This window comes from Rhea pennata, chromosome 20 (assembly GCF_028389875.1).
Source record: "Rhea pennata isolate bPtePen1 chromosome 20, bPtePen1.pri, whole genome shotgun sequence".
In the NCBI taxonomy this organism is placed as follows: Eukaryota; Metazoa; Chordata; class Aves; order Rheiformes; family Rheidae; genus Rhea; species Rhea pennata.
Genome location: NC_084682.1, coordinates 5906076 through 5930810, shown reverse-complemented (window position 1 = coordinate 5930810; position 24735 = coordinate 5906076). Strand labels below are relative to the sequence as shown.

General features: G+C 55.9%; 1 protein-coding gene across 3 annotated transcripts in view; it reads right to left on the bottom strand.

Moving 5' to 3' along the window:
- SMG6 (SMG6 nonsense mediated mRNA decay factor) overlaps positions 1-24735 on the bottom strand; it is a 114923-nt gene that overhangs the window by 51414 nt on the left and 38774 nt on the right. For all 3 annotated transcript variants that reach the window (XM_062592518.1, XM_062592519.1, XM_062592520.1), the window contains exons 11-13: positions 9418-9534; positions 8696-8864; positions 7-208 (exon numbers count right to left, since the gene is read on the bottom strand). In XM_062592518.1, the coding sequence (XP_062448502.1) occupies positions 7-208; positions 8696-8864; positions 9418-9534 (488 nt within the window). The remainder of the gene's footprint in view (positions 1-6; positions 209-8695; positions 8865-9417; positions 9535-24735) is intronic.

The following is a 24735-nucleotide window of genomic DNA, read 5'->3' as shown; positions in this document are numbered from 1 at the left end:
GCTGACCTTGTCCGAGGTCCTCTCCACGTAGCAGGGCTCCTGAGGGGCGACCAGCAGGGGGACGAAGCCCGAGAGCAGCCGATCCTCTTCCAGGCTGAGCAGGGCAAGGTCGTCATCTGGGTCCTTGTACAAGGGCACCTCCGACTGATTCACTGTGGTCAGTATGTTACAGAAGTCAGCCAGCGTCGCCCACACATCTACCGAGACCCTGGGAGAACGAGGAGAGACGTGAGCAACGCGGGGCTGGAACGCGCTGGGAGTTGCCTGCAACGCTGCAGCGAATACCAGAGAGGTGAGACGAGGCGAGGCGCGCCGCCCCGCCGGCAGCGCCCGCCGCGGGGCACCGCACGCCGGAGGGCTCTGCGCCCTCGCCCGCGCCGCCGCCGCCCCTCCCGCGCCGACGGGACGGGCTCTCGGGGGGGGGGGGGGGCCCGCGCCGCCGCGCTCGCTCCGAGCGGCCGCTTCCCAGGAGCTCGCCTTCCCCGCCGCCCTGCCCGCCTCTGCCCGGCACGGACGTGGGAAGCCGCTTCCCCTCGCGGCCCCACGCGGGGCTGACAGCAGCCCGGCTCGTTCCAGATGGCAGAAAAGTCACCTCTTACTCAATCCCAAAGCCTGCCGGGAGCGGGGCTGCGCTCGCGCGCTGCCAACGCCGCAGCCGGCCGCCCCGGCCCAGCTCGACTTTTGCTTTGCCTCCGGCCGCGCTTTCGACGCTTTCGCGGCCTTGGAGCGCTCGCCGCACGCCGCCGCCCCTCCGGCGGCCGCTGAGCACGTCCCGGGGCAGCGGGCCCCGCAGCGCGCCCGGGCCGGCCCGAGGCGGCCGCACGGAGGCCCCCTGCTCTTTGAACCGCTCCAGGTGGACAGAGTCTGCACTCAGTTATTTACGGGAATCAATGTACCAGGAAAGCACACTGAAATGAAACATCTTGTTTTCAAGAGCGTCCTGGGAGCCAGGCAGAATGAGCGGCCATTAATCACGGCCCGGCACGTAATCAGCACACATGTATCGCAGAGTCGCCCACGTCCCTAAGCCAGCCCCAGCCAGCGCGCCGCAGAGGAGAAGAGGTCCTTCAAAGCCCTCTGCGCACAGACACCAGGAGCTGGGTTCATTCACAAAGCTCCATCGCTTGGCTCAGCCAGGTCTGGCTGTCAGAAATGTTTAAATATGGAAAAAAATAAACAGTTGCAACACGTTTTTCGGAGGGATCTGTCCGAGGCCCTTCGTGATGTAATGGGAAACGCTGCGTTTGTGCTACCAGCTGGAAAATAAACAGAGCTGTGAGGGTTAAAAGGAACTGAACTTTCCACGACCCCTATCTGCAAAAGAAGAAAATAATAAGAGGAATGATCCACTGCCCCACAGCCCTGATAGTTTATCCTCCGGCCCAAGCTGCAGAGACAAGCACCGGATGTGATAGGGCTGCTCTGGGCCACCTCCAAGGCGAGCTCTGCCCATGGGAGATGCGCAGGGGCCGGGAGGCTCAGCCTCCCCCGGTGCCCTGCCGGCAGCCGGGCCGGGCCGCGTGTGCCCCGCCACCCAGCGCCCGCGGCCCCACCAGCTCGGCTCGGCCAAAGGAGCTGCAAAGGCTCCAGGCACCGGCGGGGAGCCCATACCCGTTGGGGGGAAACACGAGTGCAACGCGCTACTGGCACGCACGCAGCGGATGTTTCTGGATAGCCGATACAGCCAGGTGCATGGGGCTGCGATGGAGAAAATGGAAGAAAAACTACCCAGAGACCTTGCCCGTATTCCTCAAGAAACAGGGCTGCGTGCAGGGGACACAGATAAGCAGGGAGGGAGGGAGGCAGAGAGCAGCGGTAGGATGTTGGGCAAGAAGGAACAGGGATGGCAGCATGATGAAGCCCAGATCACATACACGGAGCCACCTCCCTCCAATGAGCTTCACATCCAATGTCAGAAAAAAGCCACGTGGACAGTCACCGAACTGACGCTGCTAACAGTAATATCCCTCGCAGTTAACTCAGTGCATCATCCTGTCTCCTCTTCCCCCTGCCGCTGAGCCTGCAGCTCCAGGCTTGTGCCCGCGCAGCATCGCCGGGAACGGCGGCCCCCCATCCCGAGCGTGACAGCAGTCACTGTCACTTTATCTTCTTCATCCTCAGCTCCCCACAGTTTCGCAGCACCTTGCCACATCTGTCATTTGCACTGGGCGTTACGTTTCCACTCTGGGCTTCCTTCAGTCAAACCACAGGCTGCGCTGGCTCACTACAGTGAGCGCTCGCCACCACGCAACCCCGAGCAGCTCTGCACCGGCGGTCAAGCACCAGGCAGCACCCTCGCATGAGCAGCACCCTGCAGAGCCTTCAAAACGGCAACAAAGAAGGCTTTGCTGCTTCTACCCTGGTTTCCTCCTGCGATACAGAGGCAATGGCAGATAAAGTGCTGACAGCTTTCTACCTTTCCCCTTAGTGTAGCTCCTCCTCTGCAGTGCAGCTCCAGCGTTTGTACCACCAAGCTCGCCTGACACTGCTACCTGCCATCAGACGGAGCGATGGCTAACGCACCCCGCGGACACTGTGCAGCCCGCGGGCTCTCCTGCTCTGCTCTGCACTCCCTCTGGAAGCTCGCACAGCCCCTGGGAGCCCGAGCAGGTGCTTTCTCCCGGCCGTCCCTTTCCAGGATGTCCAGGTGTTTCTAGCTTATGTCACCCAACCGCGCTGGAGCCTCTGCACAAAGCCAGCGCGGGCCGAGCTGCCTGCAAGTGCCACGGCTTCGGCGTCCCTCTGCGGAGGCAGGCCCAGCGCCAGCGACGCCGAGCCCCAGCACGCAGCTCCCAGGTACGCGGCTGAGGCTCCCAGAGCTTTTAGCTGAGGAAGCGAGAAGGGGGTTAGCGCGAGGTCTTTCCTCCGAACGGGGGTTCATTCACTTCCCCACAGGCGCATTTACATTTGCTTATTCCACTAGGACAGGAAAAAAAAATAAGAGTTAATTTCTTTTTTATTGCCTCAGGATTCCAGGTTTAATGTAGCTGTCAGTGCGAGCGCAGCCCAGCTGCAGGCCGACAGGACGCAGCCCGTGCCGGCGACGGTGAGAGCGCCGCACAAGTGCACGGCCAAGTGCAGGGGCTGGAGCGCGGCCCGGGGCAGAGCGCGGCCGCGGCGAGGCCGCGCCGCCCCACGCGGGGGACAGCGAGCCGCCCCACGCGGGGGACGGCGAGCACCGAAGACGGCTGCCCACAGCACGCCGCAGGCGGCTGGGCACCTGCCCCCGGGCAAGCGCGGGACGCGCCGAGAGCACCGGGGCAGCCGGCGCGCGCCGAGTCCCCGCCGGCCGGGGCCCGAAGCCGCGCAGCGCTCCCGCCTAAGCCTCCGTCTTTGCCGGGCGAGCGGGCCGCCTGGTGATTAATATCGAGTACAATGACCCCATGTTACAAGCCTGCGGGGGCCTGTGGAGGTGGCCGTTTCCTGTGTAATACCAGCTTGTTTAAACACTAACATTCAAACTCCACAGCTGCAGAACAAACCCGGAAAGAGCGGAGCGAAAGAAGCCCTGCATTGTGCTGCCGCGCCGCGAAGAGCAGCGCTGCCGTGCAGATGGCAAAGGACCCGGGCTGGCGCGGCCCCGGGGCTCGCGGGGGCCGAGGCGGCAGCCCAGCACGGCAGCCCAGCACGAGCCGCCGGCAGGGCTGCGCCCCCGGGGCGAGGAGGCACCGGCGCTCTCGCGCATCCCGTTCCTGCCTTCCCGCGTTCCCACACCCACCGCCCAGGCCAGCCCAGGGGAAGCCGAACAAAAAGCAGCTACTCCAGGAGGAGCTAGACATTTTTGAGGTGGGAGCTCTTCCCCGAAAGCTTTCGCCAACCTTGCCCTGGACGTGGAGGGCAGAGCTGCCCAGAGCAGGGGACAACCCTCACCATCAGAGAGGGGACAGGGCTACAGCCACTCGGTCCCGTTGCACCAACCGTTTTCACTCGCTGCCCTACACATGATCTCTTCGGTCAGTCGGGTGCTCCATAAAACCACTCCGCTCTCACGGACCTGCCGGCAGAGTTACAGGGCAGCGTTCCTCTCCCAAAGACACGCAGCCTCTCTCAACCAGCCTCTGCTTTAAAACAGACCCCTTCTCTAAAGCGTCTTTTGGCTCATACTTTGCTCAACTTTACCTTCATTCTCAGCCAGGTTTACTCTACTGAGACACCTCTGAATCCTTGCTTTGATGTCTTGATAGGGAAACTTTGGTGGCCAGCATTACTAACAGGGCTGCAATCTGGGAAAGGGATTTTCCATTTAGTCTCCAGTCACTCCAACAAGGTCTTGGCACTTTGTTCAAGGCTGTGTCCATCTCTCCCCGTGGGAACTGCCATCTCAGTGACACTTCTCCACAAGACCGATGTGATGAGAGAGATCTGGCAGATCTTTCTGGAAAGGTAAGCTCTAGAATTTGTTCAGAGCTTTTGGATTTAATTTAATACTTGGTTTAAATTAACCATTTTTAAATGCTTGCAGACAGTCTCCACAAACTGAGAGGCCCTCTACTCCACTGTGGAGGAGCACAGATTCTCCAGGGTCAGCCCTGTGGCGGATTGTCTAGCCAGCGGCTTCCCCATTGATTCTTGTGTTTCATTTAGCAATGGATTCATTGCGACAATAACGTAGAGCAAGCAGAAGCTTTGCTCTTCCATGCACAGCCCCTCTCCCCACCTCAGCCACGTTCCAAAAGGAGATGGCCTTCACTTGAACAAAAGCAGCCTACTGCACCCCACCCTGGCTCCCCTGAGTCCTCGCAGCTTGGACCACAAGCTGGCCCTGGGCCTCACCATCATTTCACTCTCCGCCTTGGAGATCTGCCTTCTGTCTCCTCTGTACACGTTGCTAATATCTCTGCCTTAAGAAATGCACTCTGCTCTCCTCTTCTCCAGACTCACCACTTCTATCCTGGCAATCTCTGCAAATCACTATGGGGACAGTTTGCCCAAAAGATGCTACTCCGTTCCAGTTGTATGGCAGCGCTATCACTTGAAACAGCTCAGTCCTCAATTTGTTTGCCATGAACCATGCAGACAGACTGAATTTTAAGATATGGAAGTGACTGCTCTCTGCAGACCTGGAAGCACCTGCACTCAAGCAGTCTGATCAAGGCAAGCAATTCCCACAATACAGGTCACTTTGCTACTTTGAGGCGGAGATGTCCACAATCAGATTTAGCTACTATCCTGCAACCACACAACAAAAGAGGAGCCAAAGAAAGCTTGCCAAGTCCCTTTCCCAAATAGGTAGAAGGGGGAATGTCACCTGCTCCTCAAATACACTCACTAGCCCTAAGAGAGGAATCCAGGCAGTCTTTAGCCTCTCTATAGCCTTCTGTCCCCAAAACATTTCCCAAAGCATCCTTCGAGCTACAGTGATTGTTCGGTGTGGCTAAGAGTTGGATGGATATGTTAGACCAAGGAAAGTGGGTTTGGGAAAAGGTGCAGCTTCTCATGCAGGTTGCATAGGGACTGCTTGAGTCCCCCAGCCAAGATGTGGGGTTCATGCCCAAGTCAAGGCCAAGAAAATGACCCCAAAGATACAGTCTTCTGAGCCTCTTTCCTGCTCTCCAAAGCCCACTCCTATGTCACTCGATGCTGCGTGCCGGGTTTGAGCAGCACTCACCCCTCACACCTTTCCCTCTGTCTCTGTCCAACAGGGAGAGCAGCAAGCTGAGGAATTTGGTGTTTTTTTATTGTAAGGACTCAAATCCAGCAGTGTGATAAATGCATCCGAGCTACAATTAGGAAGATATATAGCATCAGAATGCGAAGGTCTGGGCAGCGTGGTGAAACGCGGGCTCTCCAGAGCCCCAGCTATGTTTCCCATTATGTAACCCTGGTCATGGGCAGACAGCCAGACTCCAAATGAAAAAGAGACTCTGGCTTGGCACCGTTTCTATTTTCCTATCCTCATTCGGGGTCAGCGCAGTGTCATACAGCTGCAGAGAAAGCTCCGGGGATTAAACCTGGGAAAGACTCCAAGACCAGGACCTGGGTTCAAGTACCAGCTGAAAGCAATAAACCAACTGCCACAGCTGGGCTGAGTTTAGACGTTCTCAAAGTCCCCTAGCTCTCTCACTTACCAAGAACTAGTGATCATGAACATGGTGTACACAGCGTGAGCAGAGGCCTCAGGATGTATAGCTCCATCATCCCAGGCCCTGGGTGCTGGCAGAGCTTTGACAAGCTGCCCTGCTGGCCCAGGCTGTCATTCTGGCTGCAGGGCTGGCCCTGGATAAGCTACACTTTGATGCAAGCTCTGAGCCAGGCCTTTGCTCCTTGTGGGCTGCCAGGTGGGTATTGGGCCGGTTTTCTTTTTCCAGAGGCTTTAGCACATTCATGGCATCCTTACAGGGTGTTTGTGTACTCTAGGTTTTACTGTCTCTTTTCTGTGCCCACTTCAGCAGGAAGGGCACTGAAAGCAATGGCACAGAGTACCAGGTGGTCTCAGCCTGTTTCACCAACTTCTCAGCTGGCACAGGGGTGGAAAAGCATCTGGTGGGGTGACCTTGCAGCATATCCCACTGCCACAAGGCAGACAGCGCACATGGAATGACACAAGCCCCTCACCTGGTTCTGCAACTTGGCCTCTGCACTTGCTCCTCATATGCTCTCCCCACCTCTGAGCTCATCCTACCCACAAACCTTGGCTTGTTCCAATGCGCCGGCTGCTCAGACGCATGTTCTACTTCTAAACTTCTTCGAAGCTCTTCCTATCTAAACCCCTGACTTGGTGACTATACCTGATTGCTGAGCAGTTCCAGACTAGACAGCAGGCTTGTGTCAATAGAGAGCAGAAACACCAACCCAGTGCTTTTTTTTTTTTTCCTTCCTATCTCCAGGCAAAATGTAAGTTCCAGATCATTCCCCAGAGAAGAACTAGTTCCTTGCCATTCACTACTACGAGCCTCTCCAGGGAAGCTCAGCTAATACTGTCCCTCAATTCTGGACCACCTATACCTGGGTACACGACACTGGGTCAACACAAAAGGTCCAGGCTGAAAGACCAGCTGGTCTCCTCACCATAGACAAGAGATGTTCCTGGTGAGGCAAGGAGCATGAGGTCTGAGGGAGCTGGCAGCCAACATAAAGAAGGCTGCCTGCTGTAGAGAAAGGGCATGGAGAGGACAAGAACGGCAGCTCAGCCACCCTCCAGGGAGAAAACAAGATGGGGAAGTGGTTGGGCCTTCACTACACGATGAAGACCCTCACTCCTTGGCTGCACAGGCCAGGAGCTTGCTGAGTAGAGATGCCCAGCCCATACCCACCGTTTCCCGTTGACCATGTGCTCTGCCCCATGTCCATACACCACGGTCTCTCCGGGAGGTGGGCTGCAAGCATCGCCTTTTCCTGCCTTGCCGGGAAAGCAGGAGTCTACACCTGCTCTAGCAGCCCGGGGGGACGCAGTCCCAGGCCCCGTGGCGCGGCCAGAGCAGCCCTCATCCGCACCCCGAAGGAGGGGGAGGCCGCTCTTCCCTGGAACGCACCGAGCGCTGGCTGCATGAACCCAATCAGAAATTCCATCTCGAGGCCTGCCCGTCGCCAACGGCTCAGCGGCTCCCTGCACAGGCAACGCAAGGCGGCGGGGGGATTGGTGCAAACGCGCTCACGTGACAGATCCCAGTTTGAGTTCCTGCCCAAAGATGGGCAGCAGTTCACATGAGCAGGCAACGGTCCCACACCGAGCAGCCGACAAACAGAAAACAGACTCCATCTCCACAAAATGAGGCCCAGAACTTCCTGTGTGAGATTTCCATTTCCTCAGCCAAATGAAAAAGAACTGGAGTAGAGGCAATAAACTAGGAGAGCAGGACTGGACCTGACGCACGGAGCGGGGACCCATTAATGGTTAAGCCACTTTGCTGGATTACTCTTAATGCGCCTTCCCATCACCCTGGGTTCTGGCTCCTTTGGATTAACAATAAGACGTGATTTCAAGCTCTGGATCCGGAGTACCGGAGGCAGATGGAAAATCCTGCGGGAAAGCAGCTACAGAGCATGCTCAGACACTGCTTCGCATACTCCATACTTGGCCCCTTTACTTGATTTTCTTTCCAAAAATATGCAAATTGCCTAGTCCGCATTATGGACTAATGGGCTGGAATCGGCCAGTTTAGAAAATTAACCCTTATTTCATGTTGCAGGGGCAGAGACGAGCTGTTTTTGAAGCAGAAGGGAGGCAACTTTTGGAGCTCCAGGAACAGGCAAACTGCTCCTGCCCAGACCAGCCTGACCAAGGTTTACTGGATTTAGTCAAAAAAGGCTGTAAAACTCTCACACTGCAAACAGTCTTTCTCCTTTCTGGAGAGGAAGACCCTGTCCGTTCAGCTGGCTGGGCTGGCAGAGAGCTTAAAGAAGATGCGTCCCATGAAAAGCAGACATACACCCTGAGCGCAAGGTAAAATCCAGCTCATGGGTCATCCACTAAGACACAGAAGGTGTCCCTCAGGTGTCTGAGGCACCTGGTCCCTCAGAGCCACTTCACCCCCAACACCCTCAGTACAGAGGTCTTCTCCTGAGTTGGAATCTGTCACCAAGGGTGACAAATGCCCACCAAATATCCCTGCACAATAAGCCTCTCCTAGATGAGAGTAGTACTCAGATCAGAGAGTACTACATCCTGGAGCAAGCACAAATGACAGGGAAAAGTGGTACAAGGAGCCCTAGGGAGGGAGTGGACCCCAGAAGACAGACCAAAAGATGCACGTACTGTTTGGGAAGCTCAAGAGAGGTAGGAGGAGGATTCCAGGTGTCTGGGTGGCCAAGCATCCAGTCTGACCAGACTTTCACACTGGGGAGCAGCTCCTTCAGGTCCTGAGGCAATGCAGAGACCTTGATGTCATCTTCCTCATCCTCCTGCTCCACTTCTTGTGGCTGAGCTGCAAATAGGAGACAGGGGCTGAGGCAGCCTGCTGCAGCCAGCCCGTGACAGCCAGTCTCAAGCAGTCCCTCCGTCTTGCGTAGGGACAGTGAACGCACAACGGACCACAACATCCCAGCCTCGCAGTTGTAAGAGAACAGCTGCAGCCCACAGCAAGTGCAAAGTCAGAGCTATATTCCCCCTATGCTGATCAGCCTGGAGGACAACCTGGGATGCCTAACACCCCTTTTATTGAGGGCAGTAGTTGCCAGTATGTCAGTCATAGAGATAGTATCCTGGGGTCCCAGTTTCAGGGACCTATGTATCCAATACATGCCAGAAAGTGTGCCTTATGTCCATCCCTTTTTTCCAAGCATTTCTGCCTGCACACATCACGGGCTTTCCTGCTGGGTGATCCAGCCATAACCTGCACAGAGCTTTGGATGACAAGGGAGAAATGAAAGGCTCCACCAGAAAGTAAGTGGCATGTAGCGAAGCAGGGAACGAGGGCCTGGGCACCACCAGGCTGCTCTACAGACTGCAGCTTTGAGTCCTACCGGTAACTCTCTTACCTTGCACACATTCTCTCAGCAGGCCGGTGCACCTCTTCACCAACAGGGAGAACATGGAGAGCCCCAGGGCCGTGGCCTGTTCCTGGATGACAGAGCGACAGTCTTCAGAGACACACTCTAGGAGACAAAGAGAGAGTTCAGCAGGGAGCAGGTCAGACGCTCCCTCCTCGCTTCACCTTGCAACCTCCTTTCCTACGTCCTGCATGGGACAGGGATCTCTGCAGGGGAAAGGGGCTCCCCCAGCCCACACTTTCTTTGTCCCGTACAGAGGGGAAAAAGGGGGTTAGAGCAGCTCTGGGAAAGGAAAGGGCTCCAGTCTCACTGCTCGTGCCATGCTCCAAACCATCTCATGCGCTGAGCTAGCCCAGCCCAAGCTGGCACTTAGAAGCTGCTGCTGGAGCTGATGCCTTCCCCTGAAGGAGGGGGATATGTCTAAGTGTTAAAAGGGTAATTAGCTGCATGTTTGATCTTTGTCCCTGCTGGAGTTTTAACCTCAGCAGCTGAGGAGGGGGCTCCTCCCATTAGTTCACCAGTCACACAACAGCTTGTCAAGGGAGCTTAATTGAAGCTGTTACTCAAGTAGATGCCACCCGACCACAGCTCTTCCACATAGAGCCGGCTCGGAGTGAGAGCAAATCCCCTCCACACATCTACACCCAGCCGGAAACCACTTCTTCAGCTGCTGAGAGCATGAGAGCAGCGGGAAGCTGGCTCGAGGGAACTGCTTGGAGCTGGGTGTGGGTTGCGTTTAGCAAGGCCTGGAGTGCTGCAGGGCATGCCAGGCTGCCTGCGCCCCGTCCGGCACCAGGCACCGCAGTGCCTGATCGCAGAAGAGAGATTTGAAGCCCTCCAGGCAGCCTCTGTCCTCCAAATCATCTCTGCCCCCACTTCGCAGCCTCCCTTGAGATGGGGGGGGGGGCGAGGGGGTTGCCGGCCACGCACTTGCCCGCAGGGAAGCAGGGAAGCACCGCTGGAAGGAGCGAGTCCCGGGCCAGGGAGACGGGAGGGTTTCCCACAAGCCCGTACCGTTTGCTCTGCGGTGGCCACTCTGCATTAGCACCTTGCAGACTCATACATCACCCGCCGTAGCACCAGCGCTTCCACCTCTCACCCCTGCGGCTACCGTGGGAAAAGCTGGTACAAGCCAGGCAAAGCTTTTCTTACAGCAAACACAAACATGAAGATATCGATTCCAAACTGCTGCCCAGGCAGGTAAAGGGCAGAGCACAGGAGCCAGGCAGGGGAGGGAGAACCCTCTTCAGCGCCACAGCTCCTGGGCACCTCTGCTGTGGACAGGAGCTGGCCCCGTGCACAGGCAAGGAGACGGTGCTGTTCACTGAGCTCTCCTGACCCGACAGGCCAGGGATTTCGAGCACAGGGCAGGGGGATTTAAGCAAGACAGAGAGACCCTGTTCCAGCAGGGTTAGTGAAATGTGTGCGGTGCAGAGAACAAACACGAGATTTTAAAAATAAATTATTTCAGAGAAATGGAGTGAGGAGTTAAAAACAACCAGAAGACAACTAACACATGGCTAGAAGATACAGGATAAAATGACCTGCCCTGACAGCAGCCAATAAGTTCAGCAGCCAGAGGCCACCTTGGTGACCCAGGGTGACACCAGAAGTGTCCAGGAGCTGAACAAGGGTGCTCTGCTCTTGGAGCCAGGGCTGAGCTGATGCCGCAGAGCAATGGTAGGATGCACTGGACTACAGGTGTTGTCAACTTTTGGAGGAAATATAAAACTAAGGATGTGACCACTCTGGGACAGTAAGCGTCTTTCATGAAGCCCTTCCCACAATTAGGAGTGTTAGTCCCAGTGCTCTGACCATAGTCCAGCCCAAGAAATTACAGTCATCTTCTCTGAACTTCCTTCTCCTCTTTCTCCAGTTATGGATCTGACTCTCTTCACTTCCTGTCCTGAACGGATGCATGTCACCACTGTGGCCATCGCACTGCCACACCTGAGCGCTGGCGAATCCCTGGGCACTGCATGGATAGCTCTGGGCATCTCAGCAAGCAGCCCTGCAGGGACATTTTGGGTGGGAAGCACCCCAAGAGCACTAGGCATATTATGTTCATGCCAAGCTTGCAGTCCCCAAACTACACTGGTACAAAAATTTAAGTTGTCCCTGCACAAAAAGTCAAAGCTCTGAGCTACGTTTTTGTGATGCTGATGGCAATGAATGCTGCACGGCCCAGATGTATTTCAGAGATCAACTCCAACTTCTAGAGCACTGCCCTGTGGTGGCTTTGGCCACACTCGGTACCAGGGCCTGAGCCCTCCCCACTGCCATCAGCAGTTCTCAGAGGTTCCGTGTTTCCTGTAAGACAGTAAACAGCCAAAGGAGAGTAATAAGGTCCCTTGAGCACAAAATGCCCAAGTAGGGCCGTGAGCAATGCACTCACTTGTGCTCAGCGCTATGGTCACAGCTCCATCAGGAACATCTTACATTGCTACAGCAGTGACCTGTGTTCCCACCACCTGATCTCTGCAGAGCCACGCTGTTTGAAGCACCCGGCTGACGCTCAGCCCCAGCATGGTCTACGCAGCTGCCCCCAGCGCAGGCGAGAGGAAAAGGACACACAAATCCAAGGGTCATTTCCCTTTGGTTCCAGCTCAGCTACCGTGGGCCTTGTCACCTCATCATTATATTAAGCAAAACTCCCAGGGCTCTGAAAGTTCATTCGCTCACCAGGCTTGTTAGTGTCCCCTCCAAGGAGGTTCACCATGCTCCTCCAGGCCAAGAGCCCCATTGGTCTTCCTTGCCCGGAAGGTGTCCAGGTGAGAGCACGGTGAGCGTTTATTCGAGACCCCTGAGTGTACTCCAGCTCCCAGCCTCGCCAGCAGAGGCTATTAAGAGCTTATTGTAGAACAAAAGAGGAAGCACCATAAATCAGGCGAAACTTTCTCTTTGTGTGTTTTCATCACTTTCCTTGGGAGGCAGGAAGCTACAGTTTCAACTGAGTTGGGAGCTCACAGCCAGTGGTCACAACTGCATTACACAAAGGCCTCTGGGGTGGCAGATACCAGCCAGCCCCCGGCTGACCGTGCAACAGAAAGTAGTCAAGGAGAAGGTACAAGCACTCAGGAAGCCAAGGGTGCTTCGGCAGAAACTTGTGAAATGTTTTGAATCCTGGTCATTAAGAAAATCACCTCTCCGCATCCACAGCAAGGTCCCTTGTCCCCAGCACAACGTGATTTAGCTTGCCCTGGCTAAGCGAAAACAACTTTGTAAAAACATGCTGAAACGGATGTTGGAGCAATCAATCTGCTCCGCTTTGGAGCCCGCGAGGCCTCTGCTACCTGGGAGCTGAGCAATGGTCTGTGCTGCTAGTGATGCACCAAGACACAACATCCGTGGAAAAAGCTGTTCTTGGGGGCAGAAACGAAACCTATCTGTCCCCTACAGTTGAACTGCGCTCGTGTAACTTAGGGACAAGCTGGCACAGACAAACAAGACATCAGGGTTAGCGGGAACTCGAGGCCCCGTTGGCTCTGCGGTCGCCAGCCAGGCTGCTGGGCCAGGGCGGAGGAGGACGGGTGCAGCCGGCACCGTTACCTACATAACGGCGTGTTAAACGGCCGCCTGAGGTCAGGGCTTCGGGACCCGCAGCGTTTGCAGCCAGCAGTGACTCAGAGGGGCTCTCGCAGCGCGACGCCCAGCCGTACCGACACGCTGCCCGTGGAGCCGTGCTGCGATCGGACCACGGGGCTGAGCTGGCCTGAAGGCCCCGCCGCCATCCAGGGCTGGGACCTTTCTCAAGGTGGATCTGTTTCTCGGTCACCTGCAGCCCTAACACCAGCAAAACTATAGGGTACATGCAACACAGCCCAGGGCCAGCAAGGAGCAGGCAGAGTATTTCAAGCAGAATGTCCTCAAACGCTTTGTAGACTGAAACAACAGTTTAATTTGCATTTCGCCACACTTAATGGGCTGGATTTATCTAGAAGATCCATCTTTCCACACCAGAATCATCAGTGAGAGCCCTGCGGCCCACAACAAACCCACCGCGGATGTTAGGGTCCGGCTGCCGGGCCGGCCAGCAGGACGGATTTGCAGGCAGGGTTTCTAGCACCACGTTTTTAAGCCTGCCTGACACTAGCCACTCTAAGACCCTTTTTCCAGTTGGCTCAAACATTAACTATCAGGGCTGAACTTTCCATGCTGGGTGCCTGTCTCAGCCTGAATTCTTCCGGGAATCTTTAGCCAAAACAGTTCGACTCTTTGTGAGAATAAGGCTAGGAAACAAAGTAGTGGCTTACCCAGAAAAAAAGAGAAAAACAAAACCAAAAACTTACAACCTTTTCCTTGAGCTAATCTAGTAACTTCAAATCCTGGAAATGGGATTCTGAGATTTTGCTGCAGAATAACCTCTTTAACAGAGAGTTTTCCTGTCCTACTAGAAATCTGTCCATGCTTGGCCAAGTTATAAACATCTGAAATACAGCATTTTTTCCATATTCAATAAGAATTAATTTTAGCAGCTAAAATCTTCTAAGATTGCACTTCCCTGAGCACGCTCCACCTTCCTGCCTCTCGCACACCTAACCAGCCGCGCACCTAACCTACGCTGGGCCCAGCAGCGCAGCTGCCCCGCTCCAGCGCGGCGCAAAGGGAGCTCGGCGAAAACATCCTCGCATCGGTCGCTGCTGCTTGCTGCGAGCTGGCGACCGGACCCAGATAGCTCCAACTGGCACCCAGCCTATCTGCTCGGCAGCAGAGAGCCGAGAGCAGGGAGAGGGGCCGGGGTGGGAAAAACGGGAGCTCGTGCGCGTCGGGCAGCGAGCACAGACACGAAGCAACTAGGAACCGCCGGGGGGCTGTTTTTTCTGAAGGTTGCAAAAGCGCTGCGAGCTGCAGAAGAGTCCTCCCGCCTCCTCCCGCGCGGGGAAGAGGGGGAACGCTCCGGCTGGGCATCGGTCCGCGCGAGGAGCCGCGTTTTGGCACCGGGAGGCAGCTCCCTTTGCGGAGGGCTTGTGGAGCGGGGCGCCCACCTGGGCTCCCGGCTGCGCCCCGTGCGCGCACCGACTCACCCGGCAGTGCGATCCTACCCGAGCTTTCGGCAGTCATTAATCTACCTGGCTCGAGGGGGGAAGGGTGCGCGGGGAGGGGGAAGACAGAGACGGAGCGAACGGGGACTTCTGTAACTGGGAGAAATTTGTATTTCTCTGAGAACATTATATTCATGGAAAACATAAACCAACTGTCGTCAAAGTCGTCTGAGCTCAGGAAATGGAGCGGCCGGGAGAAGGCTGCCATGTGGCCGGATGTTATGTATTTCTAATTAGTGCTATACATCTTTCAGCAGCGAGTGTCCTTTTGCTGGGAAACACAACGCGCTGCCCTTGTTATTGTAACTGTCAGAGAGTGCTTAAACAGATAATCTCCAGGAAAAAGTGATAAACACATCCCCTCTCCCACTAGGGTGTGCAAAACAGCAATGCCAAACCTCTATTAGGGCAACGCAACCAGCCGCAGGAAATGGGAATGGGAAAAGAGCCGGCGAGGCGAGGGCCAGCCGCTCGCCCGCGCAGGGAGTCGCTGGAGGAAGCCTCTCGCCACGGCGCAAGCGCCACGTGCAGCAGGAAGCCCCGGGAGGGCTAACCAGGGCCGCGGCCTCGGCGGCGGCGCTCGCGGGGCCGGGGCAGGAGGGCCGGACGCGCGAGCTCCCAGCCGGCGGAAGAAAGCCGCGGCAGCCCCAGAGCTCACGAGCGAGCAGCGAACCCGCTTGCGTGTCCGGCCCGGTCAGCACACAGAAAACCCGAGGAGTGCTGAATCTTCAGCAGTTAAAATCAAACCAGCCGGGAGGCGTTAGCAGAGTCTCGCAGGAGACCAGACTCCTTCGACTCAGGCGAGCGGCCTGCTCCAGCGAGGCAGTGTCCACGCTGGGGCACGGGGCCGGGAAGCCCGGAGCAGCGGCGGCGGCGGCGGTGGGGACCTGCCCCGCTCCCGGGGAGCGGCCGCTGAACCCGCCTTCCCCGGCGACCCCGCGGAGGAGCAGACGCCAAGGCGATCAAGCGGCTCTCCGGAGAGAGCCCGGAGGAGACGACACAACGGGCCGGCCAGGGGCCGCGGGAGCCCGGCGAGCCGTGCCCACGGCGCCCCGGCCGATGCGTCAGCCGCTCGGCAGCACAGACAAGACGACTGATTCAGCTGCTACCCGGCCGGCAAGAAGAGAGAGGAGGCAGAGGCTGGTCACCTCCAGGCTGACACCACCTGGAGGCGATTTGTTTGCTCTCTTATTGCTCAGACACAGAGCGTTTTCCTCGTGAGTCACCCGCGGCCAGACAAAGCGCTGGCAGGGCTCCCGCAGCCCACCGCAACATGCCTGGCTGCAGGAAGCGGGCAAGGAGAGCGGCGCTGCCGGCCGGCACCCGGCTCCCCGCCGCCGCAGCTGGCTGCCGAAGCGGGAGGCCACGCGCTAACCGCCGGGAATACGAACCGGCAAAAGGCCGGGGGGGGGGGGGGGGGGGATGGGACTGGGACACTCGCAGCCGCAGGGCATTTCCCTGGTCACGGAGGACCAGTGAGTCATGGGCACTTCCAGCTCTCCTGCCAGGAGCCGGCGAGTCACACGTCTGCTCCCAAAAGAGCCTGGGAAGCGTGGGCACACGCTCAGCCCCTGCCATTACCGGGCAAAGCCCCTGGGAGCAGCGAGCATCCGCCGTCCCCGTCCCGAGCTGCGCAGAGCACCGGAGCAGCTTTCCCGGGAAGACGCTCCCCGACTGCGAACCTGCAGGTAGCAAACGCCACAGCCGGCCCCGGCTCCGCAGACACAGCCCCGCGGCTCCGGGCCGCCCCGCCACGGAGAGGGCTGAACCCCTTCCCAAAGCCGCGTTCAGACGGCGGCATCAATCCGGCTGCCCCCGATCCATCTCCCCGGAGCAGCCTCTGCCCCCAGAGGCGGGCCGGCCCCGGCGCGCGCCGGCCCACGGGAACTCGGTGCACGTGTGCCCCCGAGGCTGCCGAGCCGCCCGGGAGCCCGCGGCTCCCTCTGCTCCGTGCTGGAACCCCCCGTTGTCCGCGGCGGGGCAGGGAGGGAGGCCGGGGAGGTGAGGAATGCTGGGGGCCTGGGGAGGAGGGAGCAGCTCTCCCTGTGGAAGCCATTAGATATTCAACACTTCATTTGTTTCCAGCCGTCCTGGACCGCGGCGGCGGGCTCGAGGACGGGAGGCTCTTCTCTGACGTAACCAGGAAGCAGCTGCAAAATTAAGGAATCCCTCATGACATCATAAAAAGGGTCGACGGTTTACAGGGGAAGGGATAAAAATTAATGACATATTCCCACCCGGAGCAGCGGGGCTGCCCGAGAGCCGCAGAGGAAGCTGCGCTCTCCCCGGCACCGAGGGGCCGCCTGCCCGCGCCAGCCCGCTGCCGCCAGCTCGCCCCCCAGCCCGGGATGCGCGCGCAGGACCGCATCCTCCCGCCTCGAGGGTGATAACCAGCTCAGCAGACGCTTCGCGATCCCTGATGAGCAGAGCTCTGGAGCGGGCACGGGAATGATTTCTTACGTACTCAGGGCTGGTCAGGAGTCGCTGACAAAGAACATGATTTTGAAATGACTCAGGCAGACGCGGTTATTCACTTCTACGGGGAACACGGACACGTGCCTGGAGAGCGCCCAGGCACCCCGAGAGCCCTGCTGCCCCCGAGGACCTGCCAGGCCTGCGAGGGGAGGCCGGGGCAGTGGCACGCCGCCCCTCGCCACTGCCCGTCAGCCTTGAGGACGAGCACAGAGCCATTTCCACTGTGAAAAGGGAAAAGGATAGAGGTTTAAAATTAACTGCGGCCTTTTCCAGGAAATATCAGTGGAAAGAAGCAGCCATTTTTAGAAATGTTATTCTCAGAAATTTCCTGAAAAGACCCATCAGTCAAAACACAGATTGAAGCCATTTCCACCTGCACCGAGCAGCACTTCAGAGCTCTCCACGCGTGGGGATCCTGACCCAGCCGGCAGAGCCAGGACCCTGAGCTGCACCCCGAGGCCCCAGCAGGATTGCTGGCGTCAGTTCTGGACATGTATCATCTCACATAGCGTCAGAAACGTTCCTCCTGCCCGGGCCTGGCCAGGGGACCACGCGCATCACAGCTTTCACTAGCTAGGATCGCACCAAGACATGCCAGCTCCAGGCAGACAAACTAACACAGCTGGGGCCAAACACATCTATATTCTCATCCGCACTGGCAAAGCCTGGAGAACCGCCAAAGAAGCTGGTATTTTTCAACAGCGCATTCATCAGACCTGCTTTAAGCAGGGAAGCCGACACTAGGACTTACGACACAAGCACAGCGAAATCTTCGCTAGCCTCGAGGCTCTGTCCCTGGAGCTGCTGGTTCTGCCTGCCAGCGACTGACAGCAACACATACCTGACCCGTCTGGCAGCCAAAAGGCTGGCAAATCCAAATGTACATAACTCCTGGGCAGCTAATATGAAAGTATGTCCCTCCGAGCTGGCAGGTCAGCTCATCAGCATGCGCATAGCGCCGGAGCAGCCTGGCACCAGCTGTCTCTTGCTGAGGAGAGAACACTGCTACAGGAGGCATGGGGAAGATGATAGTGAAGCGGCTGCGAGGGCAAAATAGCCCAAAGGCAAGCAAGGCACAGTATATGCCGAAGGCATCCAGAAAAAAGGAGAATACCGCAGGGGTACACCAAAAGGGGAAAAAATAGAGACGATGGAAACAGAGAGAGAAATTAGGTGCACTGCCGTAAGGCAAGACGGCACAGCCCGATACTGCTGCAGAAAGCCCTCAATGGCCTATCCTCAGGCTGTGCAGGTCTCTCATCCTTCCCTGGATAAGGGAACTGCAGAGCCAGATTCTCCCCACAAAAGGGCCAGTGAGGAACCAGGCTCCTCAGCGCCCGCGCTGGGGGAAGCACGCTGCCCGTGAGCCCCGCAGCGCTCTGCAGCGGGCACGGCAGGCTGCTACTCGCCTTCCACGTGTCAGATGTGATTTACAACGAGGGAGGAGGTGTGAGCAGGCCTTCCCAAGAGAGTTGCTCCAGCCCCGCAGTGAAGCTGCACTGGGACAATCGCAGCAAATAAAAGGCAGCCTTCCCCTCTGCCGCGCTAGCGGTGGGCATGTCTCCGGCAGCAAACACGAGCGGACAGCTTGGAACATGCCTTCTCCGGTGCAAACATTCACGAGGGCTTCATGCCTGGAGGAAAAGCTAGCGAGAGAAAGTGCCTGCAGACACACGCATTTGGAGAAAGCGGCCTTTGATGGGGCAGGAACAGCAAAGTGAGGAGCTTCCGTTTCAACACATTCACTCATTTGCTGCTCTTCTTTTTACAGCTTCCTGAGGGACCAGAACGTCAGTGTGTCAGTTTGCAAAGCAAATGCCAAAAAGTGAAAAAAGTAAAGTGAAACCCTTACCCCCCACCCCAGCCTCCTGTCCAGCTTTTCTCCCTCCAGGGAGACAGTAAATCCCACGGCCCTCATCCTGCATCTCCACGCCTGAATTTCCTCCCCAAACCCTGTGCCAGATCCCCACCAGCCACCTCTGGAGCCTGCTTAGGCCTGGTGACAGCAACGGGCTGTCACCCCCAACGTGGAGACACTGCTGCGAGGGGGGCACACAGCCCAGACAGCGTGCCTACAGAGCAGCTTACCTAACACTTTCCATTATAAGACCCTGTTTTCAGTTCCTAACAACTTTGCCAAATTTTAACCATTTAGGCTGCAGTCCTTCATGCCAAAAGCTTTCTTCGAGCTAAATTTATTGGGAAAATTTCATCTAGAAAGGTTCAGCCATTTGCCAGAATGAGGTTAGGGAAATATATTGTTCTTCTCAAGTTAAAAATTCTTCAACCATTTCAGTGAAATCCCTAGCACCTTCATACTTTGGAGCAGAAACCAGAAATTTGGCAGGGGATCTCTGCAGGGTCTGGGCGTGCCTTTTTGCCATCTCAATCCACCCCTACTTTGCCAAGGGGAAGGCCTATGAAAACATGAGCGTTCCCTATCAGACAGCTCTTCCATGCCACTCGAACTGAAGCAGCAGCTGGTTAATCTGCTTCGATGTAAGAGAGCAGAGGAAATCAAACCAGGCGAGACAGTGCAGAGGGAAAAAACAGATAGAAAAGGGGGCCAAAACAGCACAAGCGAGATGATATCATAGCAGCCAGACTGCAGCCTGGTCTCCAGGCTGTCAGCAAGGAGCTATGAAACTAGCTGGCACAGCTCGAAGATGCTCTCTCCCAGCATTTGGTGCACATGAAGAATAACAGCCCCACAGGCTCAGCATTTACATGTTATCTCAAGTGGCAGAAGCCTGCGCGGTGAATCAAGATATAAGCGCCAGCAGGCTGAGGATCCTAGATGAGGTCAGCCTAGTTCGACAGGGCAGCCCGCTTTTCCAAAAACAATGGGAATTACACATACACAAATTATGCTAAAAGAACGCAAAAATCAAGCATTCAAAGGTTAGGAACACCAGATTTAGAGCTGCCTATGCAAATTCAAGTTAACTCCATCCTGCGTGCATATTATAAGGCAGTTCCTAACAACATAACGACCTTTTTTCACCCCACAAGATGTCATTTTTTTGTTGGCATGGAAAGTGAATGGTCTCATGGTGTTGCTAACTAGAGGACCTCCTGCAGGACCTCTTTCTGATGTGTTGAAACATGCACATACTCCACGAGGTTGAGGATTGCAGAAAGCAATGGAGCTTCTGCTGATTCAAGAGTGGCTCAGTGCTAGAAAACTTGATTATGTCTTTGCCTTGGTCATGAGCTTCCAGAGGGATCCAGAAGTCACTTCAACCACATTTAACTCACATAGTCAGTATCTGCTTGTCCCTCACTTGCTGTTGGCCACAGAGACGCAGACAGAATTAGATTTACAGATGCTGGGCAACCACAACTGTGGCTAACGGGAGCTCTGCTTTGAATACAAACAAATGCAGCTCATCAGGGACTACGATTTTAGGACTCCAGGTCAAGGCGAGCACTCAAAAAAACAGAAAATCTGTAATTTTCAAGCTCAGTTCTCCACCAGCATGCATTAGAGACACCTATGCAGAAAGATATCCAAAGCTGAGATGCTTTAAGACAGAAGCCAGTGAGTTTACACTATCCAATTATTGGGACCTTAAGCTCCTAGCTCTTCCTTCATTTCATACGGCATTGATCATGATGATAACGCTTAATCAGGGACTTCTCAAGAAAACTCCTACATGAAGAAAAAGGAATTTTACAAGCAAAGGACAATAAGAAAAGTGAGCCCAGGATCTTCTTGCCACATCACCATCTTGTCTATCACAGCAGGCCTCCTAATCTGTATCATAGCACACCTCAAACACGTGGAAATTTTGCTGAGCATTGGCTTTGAGGCCACCTCTGCCTGGAAACGACCCCTCCCACCGGTACCCAAGGATGCGGCCAGATTCACCCATCCAACCTCTGGTAATGAATGGGGGCCGTGTTCTGCTCCTCTGGAAATTTGGAAAAAATCTGCTCCAAGCAGTGCCATGCAAAAGAAGGTTCTCAGGTGTCGAGTAAGCAATTCCCTACTGGAAGGGCTGAAACCACAGGCACAAACCCATAGCACACAGCAAAACTATTTCAGGAAGTTTAACATCCGAGCCCCAATATTAGAAAATATGATCTCAGTGCTCCAACAGCTTACATCTAGCTGGAGCCTCAGGTCCCAAAACGCTGCACAGCCTGCAGCGTGCACTCACTCGCACGGATTACTTGAGCCCCTCTGCCATGGGACTCAGCCTGGAGCAACTAAAAAGCATTAACCTTCTGCGTTCAGTAACAAGCACAGGGCTTGATGGTTTTATGCCAAATTCTTCTTTTCTCCAGTGATTTGCGATGGGATTGGCATGACTGCGAAGTTCCCCACAGCTACTGTTGCTGCACCATTCCCAACACCGCCGTCTGCAGGGAAAGGCAGCACCTGAGCGTGCTGGGACCTGCCCCAGGAGCCCCAGCTCCCCTTTTCCTTCCCGCTACGCCTCCTACCGGGAAAGCCCGCGGTGCGAGGGAGCTGCACGCTCCCCTACAGCCAGCGCTGCTACATTTCCTGCAGAGATTTGAAAACCTGTTGTAGTTTCAAAGCGAGCTTCGATTTCACTGTGACCAGCAGCTCAGAGACTCATAGTTACTATACAGCCGAATAAAATATTTTTTCATAAATTTAACGCCAGCATGTCTGTGTTTGGAAACTTTGAAAATCCATGTTGTATGGTTTACTGCACTGGAAAAGGTGCCAACAGAGTTTCAAAGGAAGGGAAGTGTATAACTGTTTCCTTTCAAATGCATTTTCCAATGGGATCCATTGAGGGAAAAGGCTGGAACTAACTAAAACATTATTAAAAACTGTTATGAAAAGAGACAGAGAGATGGAAAAAGATAGACAAAAAGTCCAATACACAGCCGAAAGGGAGGGAGGGAGACAGGCAGCAAGAAAGGGGATATGGGCAGAAAGACACTTTGGGTGGGGAAAACGGGGCGAGACGGGGAGTTTTATCTGGCAGTCACCGTTCGTGGTTTCATATTGTTGCAGATCAATCGATCAGGATTTCAAGTGCTGCTGGCCCAGTGGCACAAGGCGAACCACAGAGTTGGCTGCAAGCGCAGCACTTGCGAACTGCTGACCTTCAGTTTTAAAACCAAAAATATTCTTTGGGAAACAGTTACACCAGGTTCCAGCCCAGGCTGCCAAGCAAAAACAAGCACTACTAACCTGAAGTAACACCCCGCTCCCTTACACCCAGCAACAACCAGGACTAGTAACCTGAAGTAACTCCCCGGTCTGATTCAACCAGCATTAACCTAGCGTGACATGTGTGCAGGGGCTCGGCTCTTCCTTACTCACTGAGTGGATCGGTTAATTCTCCAATCGCTGACACCAGCCATCGCGATGAACGCACAGGATGCAGACATCATCCGAGACACACCACCGTCAAACCGTTCCCGCGCCACACTAAGCTGCTGGCCGCATTCAAACTATTCTAACGAAGTCTATAAATACCAACATGATTGGGTCCATGAAACGCAGTCGCAGCCTGGGTCCAAAACCGCTGCTCCGAGATCCAGGCAAAGCCCTGGTTTTGCTGCCCTCCAAGCTGGGGGGGGGGGGCAGAAAGAGGCTGCAAAAGTACATTTGGAAATCACCTAAGAGCCCCACACCGCCGCGAGGCGGCCGGGGTCGAAGCCCAGCCGGGAGCGGAGCCGGATCTCTGCGGCTTTGCCAGGCTTCAAAGAGCCAGGCTGGGGGTGGGCAGAGCCTGGCGCGAGGCTGCACAGCTCCGGGCCTGTGGTTCTTCGGGGTGTAGTAACCGTGGGCTGTAGCACACATGTCGAGGGACGAGGGGAAAAAAATAAACAGACAGACAAAAGAATGAAGATGCTCTGCCAATTCCAATTGTGCAGCTTTTATTTTAAATGCTTATCAAGCTGAGAAAGAGCAGAGTTCTTGGAAAACAAGGTTTCCTTTCTTCCAATGCCAGTGTCAAACACCCTCAAGGACGGGTACAGCCGAGGCGCTCGCAGACGGCCGCGCTCTCCGCGGCAGCAGCCATCCCGTCCCACCCGCCCCTGGAAGGGCTTGCAGCTAACAGCCCTAGAGTTTCTGGTAAAAAGATCTCTGTGATTTTTTATTAATCTCCAATCTGGCTGGGTTCAAATTATGGCCAATTACCCACCAACACTTCTTGCTAATAAAATAAATTTTTACGGGCCCTAATTACTGCTTTCGCTGAACTGCTCTACAGGAAGCTGCAAGCTGCAGCTCTCCAGACAGCAGCAGACAGCAAAGCCCGGCACCCGCGAGCAGAGCCGGCGAGTGACTCAGAGGAGACGAGCCGCTGGAGGGCTGCGAGCGGGGGGAGCGCCGGCGCCCCGGGGCCGTGAGACGCCCCAGCCCGCGAAACGCCCGGCGCCCCCGGGCCCGCCGCGAGCTGCCCCGGCCCCCGCGACGCAAGGCCGTCCTCGGGGCCGGGGCGCCGGCCGCAGCGCTCTGCCGAGGCCCCGGGGACGGGAAGCGGTGTCCAAACTGCACCCGGGAACGGCCACGAGCCCTGTTCCCCGCAGGATCGCTGCCGGGGGGCAGGCCCTCGGAGCAGGGGTCCCCCGTGCTTGCTGCGGAAAGAGGGACGGCAACGTCTCAGCCCAGTCCTGACCTTCGCTTCTCCCCGTTGCAAACACAGTTAATTGAAGGAGACGGAACCAGAGGCCAAAACAGCAGAAACGCAGAAAATTCCTCCGCAAACGCGAAGTATCCAGGCTCCGAGCGCCTGCTCCCGGCTACGCGCGCGTTCCTGCTAGCCAGCGCGGCGCGGCCCCGAAGGGCTTCCCGAGCTTGAAAAACGAGCAGGAACCCAATAGGTGGCTGCAGCCCACGGCCAGGCCCTCCCGCCCAGCGAGCCGCCGTCGCCCCCGCCGCTCTGCAAGGCGGCCGGCGCGCGCGCCCCGCCGGCGGGGAACACCCCGCGCGGCGAGAGCGCGGCGAGAGCGCGGCCGGGGCTGCTGGAGTCTCTCAAGCCCGGGCTGCCACGCAGGTATCCAGGCTCAGCTGGGGAAACGCGGCTCTGCGAGATTGATTAATTTTTCTTTCTTAAACCGGGATTACTTTAATTTTCAAGGCCTAATGGAGTGCAGCTGCGATGGGAGGCGAGGCTGCAGCAGTACAAAGGCAGACCTTTGCACACTGGTGCAAACTTGTACAACATTCAATGCACACACGCACGCGCGTGCGCGCACACACACACACACACAAAGACCTATAAAAAGGATGCACTGCAGCAGGATATTTTTAGTCCTGACAATACAGCACTAAAAATACGACTTTGCTAATACATCACTACAGAAATATTCCCAGTGTCCATTCAGGAACGGTTTAAAACATTTATTTTTGTTTCCTTTTTGCAATGGTCGGAGAGGAGGGAGAAAATAGAAACTCATTGATAAGAGGAAACGAGAGAGACATGAAAAATTGAAAACTACCTAAAAGCTCATGGAGAGGTTTATTTTATTAGTTCTTAATAAATATCTTGCAGATTTCCTCAGGAAATACACCAGATCACATGTAAAATAGTTTGGTACTGATGTCAACTGTGTCAGCATATGAAATCTATTAGGGTGAAGCCACAGCAGGGTGATCAGCGTGCTGAAAAACTGCACGGCACTGAGGCGAGGGGGGGCGGGGGGAATCTCACGGCCCTTCCAAATTCTTCGAGAGGTAAAAAAGTCAGCCAAGACGCAGAGAGAGAGAAAAAAAGATCCCACATCCTGCTTTGCGCTGCCAGCAATGTGAAGTGCCCAGAGATTAATTCTATGTCTGGCCTGGAAATGTGACTTT